At 36.5% G+C, this 19,190-nt stretch overlaps 6 protein-coding genes across 6 annotated transcripts; 3 read left to right on the top strand and 3 right to left on the bottom strand.

Moving 5' to 3' along the window:
- Positions 1 to 4,773: 4,773 nt before the first annotated feature.
- LOC149588328 (cholinesterase-like) lies at positions 4,774 to 8,149 on the bottom strand. Its single transcript, XM_089862900.1, has 3 exons — positions 7,077 to 8,149; positions 6,343 to 7,009; positions 4,774 to 4,972 (listed from the first exon to the last, which is right to left on the bottom strand). Exons 1-3 carry the CDS (start codon positions 7,906 to 7,908, stop codon positions 4,774 to 4,776), a joined length of 1,698 nt encoding a protein of 565 aa, XP_089719026.1. The 5' UTR covers positions 7,909 to 8,149.
- A 170-nt stretch (positions 8,150 to 8,319) lies between these two features.
- Positions 8,320 to 9,013, top strand: ND-B8 (NADH dehydrogenase (ubiquinone) B8 subunit). Its single transcript, XM_089863110.1, has 3 exons — positions 8,320 to 8,478; positions 8,659 to 8,765; positions 8,833 to 9,013. The coding sequence occupies exons 1-3, from the start codon at positions 8,330 to 8,332 to the stop codon at positions 8,919 to 8,921; spliced, it is 345 nt and encodes a 114-aa protein (XP_089719236.1). The 5' UTR covers positions 8,320 to 8,329; the 3' UTR covers positions 8,922 to 9,013.
- Positions 9,014 to 9,748: 735 nt separating this feature from the next.
- On the bottom strand, positions 9,749 to 11,122 carry LOC149588326 (ocellar opsin-like). Its single transcript, XM_089862899.1, has 3 exons — positions 10,840 to 11,122; positions 10,181 to 10,764; positions 9,749 to 10,104 (listed from the first exon to the last, which is right to left on the bottom strand). The coding sequence occupies exons 1-3, from the start codon at positions 11,120 to 11,122 to the stop codon at positions 9,799 to 9,801; spliced, it is 1,173 nt and encodes a 390-aa protein (XP_089719025.1). The 3' UTR covers positions 9,749 to 9,798.
- A 694-nt stretch (positions 11,123 to 11,816) lies between these two features.
- Positions 11,817 to 12,923, bottom strand: LOC149588325 (COMM domain-containing protein 2). Its single transcript, XM_089863107.1, has 5 exons — positions 12,720 to 12,923; positions 12,539 to 12,616; positions 12,387 to 12,469; positions 12,156 to 12,329; positions 11,817 to 12,099 (listed from the first exon to the last, which is right to left on the bottom strand). The coding sequence occupies exons 1-5, from the start codon at positions 12,784 to 12,786 to the stop codon at positions 11,890 to 11,892; spliced, it is 612 nt and encodes a 203-aa protein (XP_089719233.1). The 5' UTR covers positions 12,787 to 12,923; the 3' UTR covers positions 11,817 to 11,889.
- A 138-nt stretch (positions 12,924 to 13,061) lies between these two features.
- Positions 13,062 to 16,004, top strand: LOC149588324 (lysosomal dipeptide transporter MFSD1-like). Its single transcript, XM_089863104.1, has 9 exons — positions 13,062 to 13,423; positions 13,498 to 13,706; positions 13,778 to 13,954; positions 14,027 to 14,222; positions 14,296 to 14,407; positions 14,482 to 14,695; positions 15,347 to 15,557; positions 15,632 to 15,731; positions 15,798 to 16,004. The coding sequence occupies exons 1-9, from the start codon at positions 13,222 to 13,224 to the stop codon at positions 15,889 to 15,891; spliced, it is 1,515 nt and encodes a 504-aa protein (XP_089719230.1). The 5' UTR covers positions 13,062 to 13,221; the 3' UTR covers positions 15,892 to 16,004.
- Positions 16,005 to 16,122: 118 nt separating this feature from the next.
- LOC149588323 (uncharacterized) lies at positions 16,123 to 19,106 on the top strand. The gene is made up of 8 exons (XM_089863103.1): positions 16,123 to 16,405; positions 16,484 to 16,539; positions 16,606 to 16,693; positions 16,765 to 16,872; positions 16,943 to 17,221; positions 17,292 to 17,491; positions 17,555 to 18,096; positions 18,812 to 19,106. The coding sequence occupies exons 1-8, from the start codon at positions 16,346 to 16,348 to the stop codon at positions 19,000 to 19,002; spliced, it is 1,524 nt and encodes a 507-aa protein (XP_089719229.1). The 5' UTR covers positions 16,123 to 16,345; the 3' UTR covers positions 19,003 to 19,106.
- Positions 19,107 to 19,190: the final 84 nt, after the last annotated feature.

Raw genomic sequence — 19,190 nt, 5'->3', positions numbered from 1 at the left:
GTCTGTGTGTGTGTCTGTCTGTCTGTGTGTGTGTCAGACCCCACGTGACCGCGTTCGCAGTTTACAAATCGGAGCAAACGTGTTCGCCATTTCCGAACTGCTTTCACAGTCACGGAAATGGCTCCTCTACTTGAGTTCTCACACCACCATCTTCTGGTCTTTGTCCATCCCACACGGACACCAGTCTGTACTTACTGGCTTCTAATCACCACCATCTTTTGATCTTCGTCCATCCCACATGGACACCAGTGTGTACATACTGGCTTCTAATCACCACCATCTTCTGGTCTTTGTCCATCCCACTTGGACACCAGTCTGTACATTCTGGCTTCTAACACCACCATCTACTGGTCTTCCGTCTATTCCACATAGACACCAATCTGTCTCATTGGCTTCTACTCCATTATCATCGTTTGGTTTTAGGATATACGCGGCGATCAGCTAGGGTTACGAGAAACGTCTAGCCTCCCTAAGGTGGGATCGCCACCAAAGGTTTTCGCAATTGCGCTTTTTACCTCTCCGTGTGACGTAGTCCAGGAGAGGTTCTGTAACGGCCGTGTCTGTCTGTGTGTGTGTGTGTCTGTCTGTCTGTCTGTCCGTTGTTACACCCACGTGACCGCGTTCGCAGTTTGCGTATCGGAGCAAACGTGTTCGCCATTTCCGAACTGCTTTCACAGTCACGGAACTGGCTCCTCTATTTGAGTTCTCACACCGCCATCTTCTGGTCTTTGTCCATCCCACACGGACACCAGTCTGTTCTTACTGGCTTCTAAACACCACCATGTTCTGGTCTTCGTCCATTCGACTTGGACACCAGTCTGTATATACTGGCTTCCAATCACCACCATCTTCTGTTCTTTGTCAATCCCACATTGACACCAGTCTGCACTTACATTGGCTTCTAACACCACCATCCACTCTACTTCCGTCTATTCCACATAGACACCAATCTGTATCATTGGCTTCTACTCCATTATCATCGTTTGGTTTTAGGATATACGCGGCGATCAGCTAGGGTTACGAGAAACGTCTAGCCTCCCTAAGGTGGGATCGGCCACCAAAGGTTTTCGCAAATGCGCTTTTTCCTTACTATTATAATGGAAACGAATCGTATATATACCCCAAAATTTGAAGAAAGCGGACAAGAGGGGTACCCTTCACTTTAAACGTCAATATTAGCAAAGTTTGAGATGATAATAGGTATAACTTTATTTTAAACGATTTAACTATTATTAATGTTAATTATTGAAGATTAAAATAATTATAAATAATTATATTTATTTAAATATTAAAGATAAACCTCTCGTGCAAAGAGAGAGATTATCATTGCCTCCTATATCTACCAAGGCCCGTGCATGTGATATAATTCATTCATTGCCTCCTATATCTATCAAGGCCCGTGCATTGCGATATATTTTTCAAAACAACAACAAAAATGGGAAGCTCCTCTCAGAAACATAATAATTTCTTTTCTCTGTATATGAAATGAAAATAAGGCTAATATTGCGCTCCTTCTTTATTGCTATGAATCCTTGCCTGTCTATTAATATTTTACGTAGGAGTAATACGTTTTTAGCGAAGTCTAGAGAGGATAAACATAAGCGAGATTGTTTCGGAAAAAAATACTGCTTCCACTAATGGGTTTATACTCCTTGTTACTGTTGTATAGAGTAATCATGATAAAAGCTTAAACAATTACGAGAGGACAGACCTTTTTTATCCTCTCGTTTTATTTTTAATAAGAATATAAAACATTTATTTTGTATCAAAAAATATTTTTTGGTGCTAAGATTGCTTTAAAAAAATCCAAACGGCTAGGCATTGGTAAAAAAAACAAATGATATTTTTCAAATCTAATGAGATAACGCCCACCTAGTTGAAAATTGCCCTTTAATATCCGCGGGAGCCATTCTTTATGAGAATTTCGATGCTAGTAGGTTGTCAATTAAACTACCGGTATATTATTGTTGTTGGAAATTGGATATTAAGTCAAATTAAGTGGTTGTAAAGAGCCAGTAGGTTTTTGCCGCTTCTTTTTGTGAGTATTTGATTTTTGTATGTAAAATGGAGGAAGATAATGTTGATAGTAAGGTGAAATGGGGAAGCGCAAAGCGCGGGAAAGGATGAGGGCAAAAAGGTCGACGTTTTCATTGGATACTTAAGGTTATATAATCTTCTCGACACGGAGAGGTAATATTTTGGTTTTCCCAACTTGTTCCTTACTATTATAATGGAAACGAATCGTGTATATACCCCAAAATTTGAAGAAAGCGGGCAAGAGGGGTACCCTTCACTTTAAACGTCAATATTAGCAAAGTTTGAGATGATAATAGGTATAACTTTATTTTAAACGATTTAACTATTATTAATGTTAATTATTGAAGATTAAAATAATTAAAAATAATTATATTTATTTAAATATTAAAGATAATCTTGTTTCTCAACTCAAAATTAATACGGAAAGAGTTAAAAAGCAGTCTATGTTTTTGTCTGTGTGTGTCCGTCCATTGTTACACTAGTGCGTCGCGTTAGCAGTTAGCCTTGTGTTGATGTGTTAAGAAATCATACAGAACCTTAATATTCCCTTTTTCCATAATATAAAGTGAATATGTGGAAGTATTTTTCGTAATTATGATGCATTTAGTACTTTTGTAGCTTTAAAGCTTTGTTTCATTTTGATATTCCAAAGATTTTTTTTAATATTGTTATTTGAAATGGCTGTTTATATATTACTTAAGCTATACTACATCTGTATATAGAATAATCCCTGGTTTAGTGATTTCATGAAGAAAACTAAGACCTAGACTCCGGCGGGTATATTAAGTATCATCCGCAATAGGCTTAGTGAACCAAAGAGTAAATAATTGAGGCCTGAGGTGAAGTAAACTTGTGGCTTTGATTTTCGTGTCTGAAATGAAGAGACATCAACGGTTCAGAGTGAGCCGAAAGTTAAATACACTATTAAATTATCAGGTTAAGATTTTATAATAGAAGAAAAGATCATGGTGGCAATTCGAATAGTAAAAGGGCTAATGGTAAACGGGTAGTAGCTACAGACTTTTTATTCTCTTTATGGTGCGCATTGACTATTAGTGCGTCTAGCTACAATTTAGCTTTGGTGTTATCAGAAGTTGATGACTTCTTATCCTGGGAAGTATTGGACACTAAGGCTTTATATAGTATCCATCCCTGCTAGTCAAAATTGCCTATGGCATTCTTAAAAGAGGGTCGAAAGTTTCCTCCCCACTAGGAAACGGTCGAGTCTACTGAAAAAATCCCACGCCGAGAGGCTGTGGCTCTCAAACTGAGGGGCGTGTTCAAAACTTCTTCAGCGCCAATCGTTGAAAAGCCGTCCGCCACACCCGCGATGTCTTTTGTCGAACAAACGGAAAAACTCGGTTCTCGAGTGATGTCATGTTAACTGAATTAAAGTTGTTAAAAAACATTTCTAGCATACTCTATTAAAACAGCTGTTCTTTTCACCGTTTCTCATTCGTTACCTCAAACCACAGGAAACACCTTAAAGTTTCGTTACTTGCCCGCTGCTGGCGCGCAAATCAGCCTGCCAGCTGAAAATGAGAGAAGTGCCGTAGGTGGCGCGGTGATCGGACCTAATAACAAGTTGGCTAACAGAGATGGTTCCGGATATGTTTAGAGTCCAATACTTCCCAGGATTACAAGTCATCAATTTCTGGTGTTATTTAACATTAACATTCATGTTGGCAAACTAAGAATATTGTTGAGGTGAGACGAGACGATAGTGTTTACACTGCAAACCAGTTGTGAATGTAGCTATCAGAATATACGGTAAACAGCTGAAGCGTAGACTTCATTTCCTGATCTTTTCCCCATTGACTGATTTCCATATGTCCAAGATTTATCCTTATTGGATGTAAAATGTCGTCTGCTTTACTGTATTATTCGCTATGCTTGGAATACTGCTTCAATATTTCGTAAATGTTTACTTCAAAAAAGAGAAATAATTCCATATCTAGGTAAATAAGTTTGTAGTAGTAGACCTCTTGACTCGGAGAGGTAATATTTTGGTTTTCCCAACTTGTTTTTTTATCACTTTCATTTTAAATACTGGTTTTTCAAGCGTGATATCAACATATTAGGTAATATCAGAAGTGGATAATAGAAGAAGGATGACACTCTGTATCCTCTTAATACTTTTGTTATGTAATTCATGATTCTTCCCAGGCTCATTTCCCTTTATGTTTGCTCTCCTGCTCATCAAACTTAATTCAGATGAGAATCGCACCGTGCTAGGGTGAATTCTATAACTGTTTGGTATTTACTAAATTCTCAGCAATCAACCCACAAACCTTGATTGTCTTGACGTGGGACAAAAACGCACAAGCGCATGAATGCGTTAAGAGTAATGATAAGGGAACTATTTATCGCTTATGTGAATCGGTTTATTGTAACCTTGAACACTCCAAATGTCCCAGATGATGTTGGGAAGAATCATGTTACAATTACCCCGCCGCTTTGTGCTATATACTTCTCTTATTATGTATTAAGAAAGGCCATAATTGGAAGTAAAGAAACATTTTATTAATTAAGTCTGTATTGTCCTAAACATTCAATTTATTGTACTTCTATATATGACCTTCGAATGAGTTAAAGAAAGTCTAAAATTGTATTCAAAGTTAATGACGCTTTTAAACATGAATTTAAATAATAATGTGAAAATTATTTCCTCTTGTATATTAAACAATAGGAAAAATTTAAAGAATGGTGATTTTTTGACAATTTTAAACTATATATTTAATCTAAAATAAAACCTGTTTGATTGGCGACTTGAGGCATTAATTCCCGCCAAAAACCGCAATGTTTTTGGCGCAATTTCGACCCGATTGCCGATGAATTGGGAGCCCAAACTAAGTAATCTTTATTATTAATATTATACGCTGGCCATTCTGGGTATTGCTGGTTTTTGTCTCCATTTCGATCCGTGTTAGGATTTCTAAAACAGATTGGAAAATAAAAATACGAAATATTACTTAAAATATTTTCTTCTAAACCAGTTCTGGTATTAAACTATTAACATGGGTGGATTAATCGCAATCTAAGAATGGTTTAATTTAATAATAGGCAAAGCGCGTTTTTTGGTACCCTATATTTGCATTAGCGTCATTTTGGGATTTAATTATACGAGAATTAACTTTAAACCTTGAATAGTAATTATATAGAGTCGTGAGGACAGTGTTACATGTGTGTTACAACATTTACTTTCGCAATCGGGGGAACGGGTTGAAATTTCGTACAAAAATCCGGTTCGTCTTTAGATACATTCTAAAGTGTACGATGTTTTTCGAACACACGCTGTTATCATAAGGTCATAAGATATTTTCCATAAGTTTGTCGCTGGTTACAAACTGGAGCTTGGCATGAAGTGAGTGAGGTCATAGATTCGAGGTAAAGCGACGCCTGGTGAGCCACTGTCAAAGGCTTACTACAGACTAAATAGGAACTAGATGGACCGCAAAATTAACCGAGTGTAGTTAATCAATTCTCGCTTGTCGTTCTCGAACTAGCTCGACCTGTACTATAAGTCACTAGCATTACGAAGTACAGGTAGCGTCATACTTATGGAACATATTTTATAAACTTATGCTGTTATGAATGTTTGTCAAAAATCGTCCCTCGGGGGCCAATATACTAGTTTAGTGGAATTTTAGCCTGACCTTGGCGCACTAACCAATTTCATTAAAATGAAGGAGAATGAAATGACCAGACATTCATCGTTTTTGTAGTTTTTTTATTGAAAAAATAACCGTCAAAGTCTGGCTTCTCATTTCACTCTCCCTTTAAAATAATATTTTCACGATTTTTTTGATTGGTTTTTTTTTTTTTTTTTGAAGGAAAAATTAAGGGTAATTTTGTTATATTTGGACACGTTTTGACCTTATTGCGGTTATTTTGAAGGGTTATTTATCTTCTAGTAGTAGCTTTTAACGAGACCAAGAAAGTTATCAGGCCTAACAAAATTTTACAAAAGAAAATGATAGTTTCAAATAACTTTGTCGCTCTTAAGGTCTTTTCAGACGATAAAACTTCTGACTTAACTAGATGGCTCAAAAAGTTGAGTCAGCAAAAATTGTTCAGTGATCAATTTTGAATTTGGTGATTCAACTTGTCCAACTATTTTCCTCAACTCAATGGTTGACTGACTCGTCTAAACGAATCAAAAAGTTATTTCGTCTGAAAAGGCCTTAAGATCGATTTGGGCGTTATTGGGCTCATTTTCAAGCGGAAAACGCGCTCCGTCTGATAGCCTAGCGCGCGTTGAAATTTTAGAATCGATTAAAGTTTATATGAAAAATTGCAACTTACCCTGTTCTGGCAAAGTTGGCCAAGTACCTCATTAGTTTCTTACTGAACTCGTATTCGCTTGGTTCCAGTTTGGGCGAATGGGAGTAGAGATCGCCGAACAAGTAAATATTCTGGGATCCATGGTAAGCTCCAAACCATTTGGGCGCGAAACTACTCGGAGGGTAATGAGTATTGAAGTACTTGTAGACACTGGCCCCCGTCTTATCGTAAGCATCCGCGATTGTTTCCGCGCCGCACGTGAAGAGGTAGTCGTTGATTAGGTTTTTAATGGCGTTGAAGATCGTTTCCGGTTTATCCAGATCTAACCAATTAGTGTAATGGTAGTCTATCATGGCCACTCCCAAGTCACTGATGTTCGTGTAAATTTCTCGAATTTGCGTTCGGGCCACGTCGTAACTCGGTTTAACCGTTTGACTAGTAATTGAGAAAACAAAGGGATCGAGGAGGACCATGAAGATGGTACCCTCGTCTCTACTCGTGCCGATTAACAAGTCCTTCTTCGTTAATTTCCCTTTCATTTTAATTAAATTCTCGAGTTTATCTTCAACTATTTTCCCATCTATTATTGGGAAGAAATTTAGGAAGGCGTAACCTTTGTCAGTTGGTTCGGAGGTCAAAAGGTCGTCCGCTTCGATCCCTCGAAGACATTCGATCGTTTCCAACGTATCTTTAACAAATTAGTTAGTTAAAACTCTTATTTTCTATTATGAATAGCAATATATATATGCATCTACCTTTGACGGGACAACCGGCGTTGCTAGCCATTAATAATGACTTCCGGTAATTGTCCTCCTTGCTCATGATTATCTTTGCCTTGACGGCGGCGCTCAGAAGAACCACTCTATTGATGGCTTTCTCTAAGTCCTTGTCGCCCAATAAGTGAAACAGAACGCTAGTAGCCCCGGCACTTTCACCAACAAGTACCAGGTTCTCCGGGTCACCTCCGAACGCCTGAGCGTTCTTGGCTATCCATTGCAAAGCCAGTTTTTGATCCGAAATACCAACGTTTCCGGGAGCTTCGCTATGATTTAAGTAAGCGAAACCGAGAGATCCCAATCTGTAGTTCATGGAAGCAAATATAACGCCTTCTTCCGATGCCAAAACATCCCCTAAGTTGGTAGTAACCGTGCTAGAGCCGTAGCTAAAACCTCCACCGTGAATATACGCGATTACCGGTAACTTATCAGTCGATTTGGTACCGACTGGTACCCAAAAGTTAAGTTTTAAACAGTCCTCGTTGAAAGGGGTCGTCGGGATTTGTTTGCGTAAATGAGGATGAAATCTAGCAATGGGGACCAGTCTTTGAGGACATGAGTCGGGTAGACGCGTCGCGTTAAAGACATCTTTCCACGGTCGAATCTCTTCCGGTAATTTAAATCGTAATTTACGTAAGGGTGGTTCCGCGTAAGGAATACCCAAGAAACAATTGACTGGTTTGGAGTTTTTCGACTCCAGCGTTATTCCACGAACTTGACCGGATGTGGTTGTGACCAAGAGGTCTTCCGCATTGTAAACGCTTTCAAAACACAATAGTAATAACAATACGAGGTTTAACGGGGAATACATTTTAAGGATAAAAACCAGACAATTTTAAGTGTTTATCTCATCGCGTAAGGCAGAGACCTTCGGGGTAGGATGGTTCAAAACGAAATGGTCTTTAACGAAAGAGAGGTAATTTACGAAAGACCTTATTTCGACGAAAATCCACTTTCCTTTCGTAACGAACTGTTCAAGGTTATTTTTGACATCCGTCTTTCTTCGTTTGATTTTCTTTTAGATAACACTTCGGTAATTCCTCATTACATTTTCAAATTATCGAAGTGAGTATAAACCCTATAGGGGATGGGAAAACTGGTCGGGGAAGAGAGAATCTAAAAAAAAAAAGCTACGCTTCTCTGATCGCATCCTTTGAAAATCCCGCTTCTTTTATGGCGGGAACATTGTATCGGCCCTCGGGGTAGGGAAGAGGCGCATGATCGAGCGGGCTATGCTCAAGCCGATCCCTTTAAATTGTCGTCTGCTAATTTCAATAATTAGTGTTTCAGACATGGTTTCAAAAGCGGTTCGTTTGGGCCCCAAATTAAAGGAATTAAGGATTATTTTATGCCAGAAATCGCCCGAAAGTCAGGGAGTAAGGTATGTCTAACTTTAATTATCAATTATTGCGTTGAATAAATTAGTTATTAAGGCTAGATGCTAAATTATGTTAAAAACGACGAAGCCTTGGTCAAATTGTGGCCGGGTCCCAGGAATTAGCTGAAGGTCGCGATCATACTTTGTTATTGTTTTTATAAATCAAGCAACTGTCTTTGTTAGGGATTTTATCGAGCAACATTATGTTCCGTTGAAACAAAACAACCCAAAGTTTCCAATATTGGTCAGGGAATGTGGCAATGTTGAGCCGAAACTTTATGCCAGATATGGTAATTATTTTCAATTAAAGAGTCTTCCTCTATAATTCCCAACCCTGAAACTTCATTATTTGTTAAGATTTTGGTGTGGAAACGTCGTCCAGTCTGGCAGGCCTTAAGAGTGATCAGATACTCGGTGTTGTTCAGAGTTTGGAGACCAAAAAATAAATTTTTTAGGAACTATAATTAAATGTAGATACCATATGTATTTGTTTGTTTTCATGTTGAAATTAAAAGAATAATAATGTACTCCACAAAAATGTTTCTTCGCAAAAGTTATTTTGTTTTTATAAGTTGCATTAAATGTTTCCTAAACTTCTTGTATGAAAAGGGTTTTGGGGTCAAAGCCTCAAAGGTCAGTCAAATAAATCAAAGATTTTGCCAAGAGCCCCTAGGTTTTTAGTAAGTCAGGGATATTAGATGTTTTAAGAGGGATCCGAAAAGAGAGGAAGCTTTATCGGAGTTTTATAAGCAGTAGGTTATACCAGATTTCTTAGTTTAATATTTGGTCTTCTACAACGTCAATTTGTCTTTGAAAGGGGAAAAACAAGACGGCGCGCGTTTTAGACTCCTGTTAAAATAACCCTCTGGCGCAGGCGCGTATGAACGGACGTATAAAGGCTCTAGTTACTCATCCCTCTTTAAACGTATAATATCCCTGCTTAAATTTTAAGCGTTTTGTACAGCAGTCCTGAACAGAACTGAGCCCAAAATATAGTTTTATAAATTTTCCGCGCGTTTTTCAAAGTTTCCAGCAAGCTTGTTTCGGGCCCATTTCAACTTCAAACTTATGGTAATTACGAGCGCAAAATAGATTAAAATTACAATTAACCATTCTAAATTTACTCTAATGAATTCTTAAACCAATAAATAAAGCTGACGAATGAATGCATTTTTATAAATTTTTATTATTCTAAACGACATGTTTTTTATTTAATTAGTCAATTACTGTTGACTAAAACTGTACAAGCTTTTTCTTTAATTTATTTTCATTTTTCAATGAAGATAATTAAAGTTTTTACAAATTTTTTATAATTGAATGCTTTTACGCATTGGGTGATTTCTCAGCATCGACGGTGGTAGCCATAGACATTTCAGACTTGTTATCTCCGTGTGATTCGGGGGTGGCGCAGGCCAGGGATGGGAACTTCTGGAAAAGGGCGGCTCGGTACTTGGGGTGACTGATGCCGTAGACGATGGGGTTGTAGCAAGAGTTGGCCTTTGCGAAAACGGAACCCCAGATGGTGGCTAAGGGAGTCAATCGCTTGCCGTCACTGAAGATACCGGCCCATGCGATGGTTAAATAAGGAGTCCAGGCCATGAACCATAAACCGACGGTCATCATGGCGATCTGCACAAAGATTAAAGTTATAATTCGCTGAAGGGAAAGGTCGGAGACACTCGAGGATACTGATGAAGTTAATTACCTTGGCCAATCGAACTTCGGCGCTGGTCTTGTTGGTGTCAGAGTTAGCCCGGAGGGAAGCGACGTTCATTTTCTTGGCCTGTTCTCGCAGTTGCTGTTCGTGTTGGCTGACGGCTCGTACGATAAAGAAGTAGCAATAGATCATGGTAAAGAGTGGGACAAAGTAGACGGCAATGGCGTACACGATGGTGTAAGACATATTGTTGAAGTCTCGGCTAAAATAGTCGATTGTGCAACTGGTCATGTTGCCCTCTGGGACGTACCTGTTCCACCCGAAGAAGGGGAACAACGTCCAGGCCAAACCCCAGCCCCAAGCGATGAAGACCATGAAAGCGGCCTTCTTGTGGGTCAAAGGCGAGGCCGCCATACCACGAACGATGACGTTGTATCGGTCGATCGAGATCATAACCATACTCCAGATGGAAGCGCAACCGAAAAGAGATCCCACCATACCGTAGACTTCGCACATAAACGGTCCCAAAATCCAGCTCTCGGCGAAACAGTTGGCGCTCATGGTTGGAGCCATGAAGGCCATCATGCAGAAGTCGGAAAAGGCCAAGCTGGTTACTAATAAATTGGTAGGACCTGATACCAAAAACGTAGGGGCATCAACGGACTGAAGCTAGCGAAGAATCCTTCGTAGTCGCGAAAGGTACTTACTGCGGAGACTTTTGGTGGTCATCATGAGGTACATAACCATTCCGTTACCAGCGACGCAAATAATCCCCAAGAGGACGACGACGAAACCCAAAAGGCTGTGCCACAATGGGTTCATCGGGGGAAACTTGTACCAATGATCGGGAACCATGTAAAGCATATCTTCGGGCACCATATCCACGACGGTGGCGTTACGAATGCCTCCGTACGGTGAGGACAGAGCCTGGGCCAAGGCCGATTGCGACAAAGGCAACAAACGCTCCAGAGTTGCGACTCCAACCGACATGTTTAAACCGATAGAAGGAAAAAACCCAAAGAGGTAGAAAATTGGACGAAAAGATTTCGAGATTCACTCGGGCAGTGTGTCCAGCCGGTTGTCTCTATTCGAGGTTAGACGAAGATGAGAAACCGCTCTGTTCGCACGCACCAAGGATACGTCCAATGAGAAATGTGAGGACGATGACTAACGACCCTTATCTATTTATACTTCGGGACACCGTCTACCCGTACCCCAACTAGTTTAATTAGTGGATTAGCGGACTCTCAAAACATTTCCTATATGTTGTTCCTTATTGTCCCCCCGCCTGTCTTCAACTTTAATGGCTTCCAAGTCTTGGGTGTTTGTTCGACCCGGTAACTTTTTAAGCTCTTAATTCCTTTAAGTATCTACGCACTTTCTGACCTTCGAAGAACGATTTAGCAAACAAGATTACGACCTCTGCTACGTATTAACCTACTCAATTTGTTCGGAATGAGTAGGGTTTCCCTTTAGCTCAACACGCAAGTTGCAAAAACCAATAGACTAGTTAAGGAAATTTTGCATTTATTTAGTTTTCTTTTGGGATTAGTAACTTTTTTATTTGGAAGAATTAATTAGGGTCCTTGAATATTGAGAGAGGGTCAAAGAAAATAAGATAGACCATAGATTCATGGATAGACCAGTAGGAGGTGACTGAACGCGAAATAATTAGATTACGGAATTATAATAAATCAATTACGTGTTTTATTCACTTTATAATGATTATGTACATTTAGTTTTTAAAACATTCAATTTTATTTAACGTGTCTAGCAATGGATCTGGAATGTTGGGATTTGGCTTCCGCTAATGCTTGTTCCAAAACTTGAGTCATGTTTATCAGATTGACCGGGTCAGTTTGAAGTCTGATATTCTTAACGGAATCTTTATCTTCGCAATTTTCTCTCAAAGAAAGTTGTAGCTGAAATAACGGGGTCACTTGATGTCGTAGAAATCTTGATGCAATCTAAAAGTACAGAAACATTGAAGTGTTTTACTTCAATTTTTACCAAGTCTCATTACCTGAGCTTCGAAACGCCAACTCAGGTCAACGTACTCCGGGGAACCTATGCTTTTTTGGCTTTGAATATTACGCAAGAGAATTCTGTTTTCTTTAAACCAAGTGCTCAGAATTTCACGCGAACTTTCAGCAAACCCTATAGCTATTAACGTATCTTGAAACTCTGTGTCTGAAAGCTGATTAATTTTATTTGATTATCTTCTTAATTATCTTTAAATGTAAATATTAATTACCATAGATTTAGCGCTTTCAGTTAAAAGTTTCATCACCCCCATAACAGCATTTTTAACTACGTCAATGTCAGTACCTAACCTTTCTGCGTGACAAGATTACAATGGTAAAAAGATTTTAATCGCGATTAAAATTAATTAAAGTATTAACTTACGGGCCGCGGTACTAAAAGCTTTGGAGTTGGTACCTTTCAGCAAAAAATCGATTGACAATTTACAAAAATTATCACATACTAAAATTGAAGCCAAAGAAATTTTAAAAAAATTATATTGATTCAAATTCAGTCTGATTTAAAAAAAAAAAGGTTTCCTTAAGCCTTGGTTTTAATTTCTTACTTTCTGGTTCACAGTCAGTTAGGAAGGAAATATGTTTCTTTTGATCATCGTCTAATATTAATATCATCTTTAACTTTATTTATTAATTATAAAAATTATTACAGTTAATGAATTAAATGAATTAAATCCTTAACTTGACAGACAACTTAAGCAGTCGACGGCCAGCTTTTTTGCGTTTATGACGTCAGGCCATGGAGTAATATTTAATGGAGACATAGAGTGGAATTCGTAAACGTCAGACACTCAATTTTCTTGTACTGTAATACACTTTAAAGGAATTTTCACTCTTAACCCATACCATATAAATGACTCCATGGTAAATGGTAAAAGGAGGTGTTTTCTCACGTGACAAAAATAATCCAAACATGACCTTTGAGTACCACGCGCTCATTCATTTGACGGGGGTGGTTGCGTGCTAGTTTAAATTTTTGGTTACCAACTTACCTTATTAGTTAGTTTTATCGAAAATTAATTTAATTTTTGGTGAAATAAGTGTTGTAAAATGTCCGTAAATTCGGAATCAGAAGCGCCAGGACCTATAGCTGTCATTGATAGCAACCAAGGTGAAAATAGTCAAAATAATTCCATCCAAGAGGATAGCGAGAAGGATGTCGAAGTTGCTGTCAGTAAATGGTCACCTTGCCATCCTCAAGCTGCTCTACATAGATACATATTTTTAGTATTTCTATGCTTTCTTGGATTTGGTAAGCTAATAATATTTATTGACGTTTTTCACTAAATGTTTGGTAAGTTTAACGATAACTTGTTAAATAATTAGGAAGCTATTTTTGCTTTGATCTTCCCGGCGCCTTAGAAAACAAAGTTTTAAAGGATATGAATATATCCGTTTCGAAATATTCCCTTTTATATTCCCTTTATTCTTGGCCCAACGTAGTTCTGTCGTTTTTTGGGGGTTTTCTTATTGATACCGTATTTGGCATTCGTAAAGGAGCCATAGTTTTTTCACTGTTTATTCTGGCTGGTCAAGTAAGATAAACGTCATTTAATTTAATTAATGAATATAAGGCGGCGTTTAATTTAATGCCTACGTTTTGTAGCTCGTTTTTGCAACCGGGGGAGTTTTAAATAGCTTTGTAGTTATGGCAATTGGTAGATTTATTTTTGGTATCGGAGGAGAGAATCTTTGCGTTTCCCAGAATACTTATTCAGTTAGTTGGTTTCGAGGAAAAGAACTCAATATGGTTTTTGGACTGCAACTTAGTTTTTCCAGAGTCGTAAGTCTTCATTAATTTTTAAATCTTAATTAATTGAAACGTTTAAAATAGTTTTAATGATGTTTTTTTTAGGGAAGTACGGCCAGTTTTGACATTATGAGCTACGTTTATGATTTCTTTTCAAAATATTACAAGGGATTTACGTGCCTTGGTGTAACGCTATTCGCCGCCGCCGCGACTTGCGCCGGTTCCCAAATTTGCGCTTTTGTTTTAGCAATTTTTGATTATAGAGCTGAAAAGAAATTAAACAGGGAAGCTGGAAAAACCGGTTTGTATAAATTTTTTATTATTAATTATAATAATTAATTAACTTATTAACAAAACTAATTAACTAATTTTAGGTGAAGTTATCAGACTTAGAGATATTAAGGACTTTTCTTCAAGTTTTTGGTTACTTTGCCTTGTTTGCGTCGGTTATTATGTGGCTATATTTCCATTTGTAGGATTGGGAACGTAAAACAATAATTAATTACTTAATTAATTAATTATGTCAGTTTGTTGATATTAATGTTATATAACTTTTACAGAATTTTCTTTCAAAGAAAATACGGATACAAACTGCAAACTGCTAATAGAATTGATAGCGTTATTTATTTAATTTCCGCGTTTGCTTCACCGGTTATGGGGATTCTAGTTGATAAAATTGGGTTTAATCTGCTGTTTGTTTGTATCGCGGCCATTTTTACACTTGGATCTTACATGGTTCTAGCATTCACCTATCTAAATCCCTTAGTTGGAATGGTAAACTTAATCAAAGGAAAAGGTCAAGTAACATAACACAATACCTTAAAAGAACGACCTTTCTCTAAATATAAAAGGAAAAAATTTAAAAATATTAAAAAGTAAATAAATTATCTCTTATTAAAAAATAATTAGCATTTAATTAGTCTTAAAAACAATCAAGGACTACTGCCTCGCCATCCGCCATTGCTTTAGTGGCGTCTGCTAAATCGAACCATATCGTTCTGGCTAGCAGACGACACTAACAAAATGGCGGATGGCGCAGTAGTAATCGTTTTTAAGACTAATTAGCCTTATTCCTTATCAGCACCACCTACCCATAGCGGCGACTTTGAGAACTACTGTAAGCGGCAAGCCAATCAGATGTCGCTAAAATCTGGTGACGTCACTGACTGGCACTCTCGGGTCTTACCAAAAATGACGTCACCAGATTTTAGCGACATCTGATTGGCTTGCCGCTTACAGTAGTTCTCAAAGTCGCCGCTATGGGTAGATGGCGCTGATCAGGAATAAGGCTAATTAAACGCTATTATTTTGTAATAAGAGATCATTTATTCTTTTTTCTTTTAAGATATAATGTTATGTTACTTGAACTTTTACTTTAAAATTAAATTAATCATTAAAATATTAATTATAATTAATTACTTATAGGTCTTCACTGGTTTGTCTTATTCCCTTTTGGCTTGCGGTTTATGGCCAATGGTGTCTCTGGTCATTCCTGAATACCAATTAGGAACTGCTTACGGAATTATGCAAAGTGTTCAAAATTTAGGCTTAGCAGTTGTAACAATGGCCGCTGGAGCCATTGTTGATTCTAAGGGATATTTTATCTTGGGTATTTTTTTTCAGGCTTGGATTAGCGGTAAATATTAAAATGAATATTCTAATTTAACTAATTATTTATTTATTCATTCATTCATCTTTATTTTATTCTAGTTTCAATCATTTCCATTATAATTTTGTTTTTGGTTAATGAAAAACAAAATGGAATTTTGAATTTATCTCCAAAGAAACGAAAGGAAGTTGAGGATCAAATGTACGCCTTTATTTATTTATTTAATTAATTTAACTTTAATTACGGGATTAATTATTTGTTTTTTAGTGCTGATGATAAGGAACAGCTTTTGGCTTCAGTTTCGCCTCATGATCTGTTATATTCTTCAGAACCTCGACAAAATTCAGTGGGAGATTTATAAACACAAAGAAATGTTTAATGTAATTAAAATTAAGTGATATTTTAATAGATAAAATATTTTATTATTGATGAAAAATAATGTACAATGATTTATTAAAATAATATTTCCGAGTATTTTTGATTTTATGATTTTATTTACGTTAAAAAATCGCAGTATTATTTTTTTCTGCGTTTTGGTGCTAGGCTTAGTGATAGTATTCTATATTTCTTATGTCTATGGTGCTAGGTTTTGGCGGGAATTTCTTTATTCTTTAGCAGACGAATCTGTAGGTAACTTGGATATTAACCTTACCATTTTAATTATATTTCATTAATTATTATCTTAACTAACTGATTTCAAATCCCGATTCTTTAATAATAAGTCGAATTAACTATTTATTTACAAATTTATCGCGTAAGCCTGATACTAATAGTTATAGGAAATAGAAATTATTATTAGAGACCAAGGCTTAGGAATGGATGAAGCCGATCTTTTAACAAAATTAGAGGAATTAGTCCTCGATGAAAATAAAATAGTAAGTATATAAATTAATTAATTAATTATAATTAGTTAAGTGAAAATTAAACAGTTGTTACCTTAATGGCTTAATTAGGTGACTGTAAAAGGTTTCAGCCAAATTTGTGAGGTTCATCCAAACCAAGCAAAAAAGTACGTAAACAAGAAAACCCAATTATTTAATTAAAATTAACTTTAAATTATGTTTGATTATATTAGTGTTATGTTGAAATTTAAAGAAAATAATAAAGATAATGTGGTGGCGTGTTTTATGGTTGCTGGTTACTCTAATGTTGATAAGAAAAGGGTACAAAAATAAATAATTAGTTTTAATGTCAATTAAACTCAATTCAAATATTAATTTAGTATTATCTTTAGTCTATTTCCATCGTATTATCTAAAGAAGAAGAAGTTGATACTTTAAAATCTAGTTTATCTCAAGTTTTATCAAATAATATTTATAGTTTAAGTAAAACATATCCCAAAGTAAGACGCAATCCTTGTTCTAACTTATCCCGAATTAGTTTTAATAATGCCAATTATTTAAAATTAATAGTGCCAGAGTGATCTTTACGCTGCTGAAGTTTCGCTTTGCGATCAAAATAAGGGTTCAAAAATACCTCCAATTGTTTCCGATCCTAAGATCACTCTTCGTGACAAACCAACTGTGACTCTTGTCCAGAAGCCAACCATTGATAATAACAAAGGAAACTTCGCTAAAGCTTTTCAACCAGAAAAGAAAAAAGAGCAGTCAACGGGAATTGCCGCTGCCTTTGCAAAAACCGCGGTTAAAACTGAAAAAAATGAATCCAAATCAGCCAAGGAGTCAGAGAAGGTTGGGGCTAGGGATTCAGTATCTGTACTTTGAAATAGGATTTATTTAATAATTATTTTTTGTTTGGTAGAAAACTGAGGAACAAGAGAAGGTGAAACCTCAAACGAAAGATGGCGGTAACAAAAATAAAGGAGGGGCCATGATGGCATTCGTTCAGAAAGGAGTTGTTAATACTAAATCAATTTCCCAACCTAAAATGAAAGAAATTAAAGTTGAGAAGAAGGTTGAGAAAGTGGAGAAAGAAACTGATATCAAGAAACTCGAGAAATCGTTAGTAATTAATTTGATTTAATTTAATTTAATTTTAAATGTTTTATAACGTTTTTATTTTAGACTTTGGAGTGAATCATCAGAGGAAGATGATAATGAAGAACCAATCCCACGTAAAAAAGAACGAGAAGTTACAAAAAAACCACAGAAGCAAATGAAACGGATCATCATGGTTTCATCATCATCTTCGGAAGATGAGGCTTTTGAAAAGACTGAAAAGAAATCCGCTCTAACAGAATCCAGAACTAAAGTTAACGCCAAAGAAAGGGAAGACGCGAACAAGAAGCCCATGGGGAAAGAAGGGAAGAAACGAAAAACAGTCGCGCCCAAAGATGATAAACCTAAACCTAAACCTAAAGAAACAAGGAATAAGAAAAGAAAGATTTCATTGTCAACTGATGAGGAAGATCCGTTACCCTCGCAGAAAAAGGCTGATAAGAAAGATTGTAGTGAAGAAGACATAGAAAATAATGAGGATGTTGAAATGGACAATGATGATGATGATGAGGATATAATTCCACCAACTCCCGTTGTCAAGCATAAAGGACCAACCAGAGAGTACAAAACCGTCAAAAAAACATTTCAAGATGAAGACGGATTCTTTGGTAAGTAGGCCTATTTCTTTGGGCTGGTAGGTAATATTTATTTTAGCAATGTTTGTACTATTATAGGCTTAGCAATGTTTATACTATTATAGGCTTATTTGAGACAAAGCAATATTTGTACTATTATAGGTTTATTTGAGACAAAGCAATATTTGTACTATTATAGGTTTATTCGAGGCAAAGCAATATTTGTACTATTATAGGTTTATTCGAGGCAAAGCAATATTTGTGCTATTAAAGGCTTAGCAATGTTTGTACTATTATAGGCTTATTTGAGACAAAGCAATATTTGTACTATTATAGGCTTATTTGAGACAAAGCAATATTTGTACTATTTTAGGCTTATTTGAGGCAAAGCAATATTTGTACTATTTTAGGCTTATTTGAGGCAAAGCAATATTTGTACTATTTTAGGCTTATTTGAGGCAAAGCAATATTTGTACGATTTTAGGCTTAGCATTGTTTGTACTATTTTAGGCTTAGCAATATTTGTACGATTTTAGGCTTAGCAATATTTGTACGATTTTAGGCTTAGCAATATTTGTACGATTTTAGGCTTAGCAATGTTTGTACTATTTTAGGCTTAGCAATGTTTGTGCGGGATTTTAGGCTTAGCAATATTTGTACGATTTTAGGCTTAGCAATATCTGTACGATTTTAGGCTTAGCTTGGCACATTTGGTTTCAAAATTTCTTTAATCTTCATTTTTATTTAGTTACAAGAAAGGAAAAATGTTTGGTTGAAGTTCAACCGGAAGACAGTCCTGAAGATCCTATTCCCCCAAAATCGCCCGTAAAAGCGGCACCTATTAAAAAGGGTCCCTTGAAAAAGAAACCAGTGGTGACTGTTGCACCATCCAAACAAAAGCAAGCCTCAATTTCCAGTTTTTTCAAGAAATCCCAATGATTTCTTCAAAATTTATTTTGGTTATTAATTTTTCACACGATTAACCTTTGTTTTTATCTGTCTGTAATGAAAGTTTCATATGAAAAATAAATTTTAAACAAAAAGTTGCCTTGGCTTAGTTATTTTTTAAATTTTAATTAATATTTTAAGCCAATGAAGAGAAAGGTCAATAGAGGTCGTGTTATGTC

Source organism: Phalangium opilio, unplaced genomic scaffold (assembly GCF_054372755.1).
Source record: "Phalangium opilio isolate 3A_F unplaced genomic scaffold, DU_Popi_V2 ptg000662l_1, whole genome shotgun sequence".
Taxonomy (NCBI): domain Eukaryota; kingdom Metazoa; phylum Arthropoda; class Arachnida; order Opiliones; family Phalangiidae; genus Phalangium; species Phalangium opilio.
The sequence above is the reverse complement of the archived record's forward strand: the minus strand, read 5'-3'. Positions and strand labels throughout refer to the sequence as shown.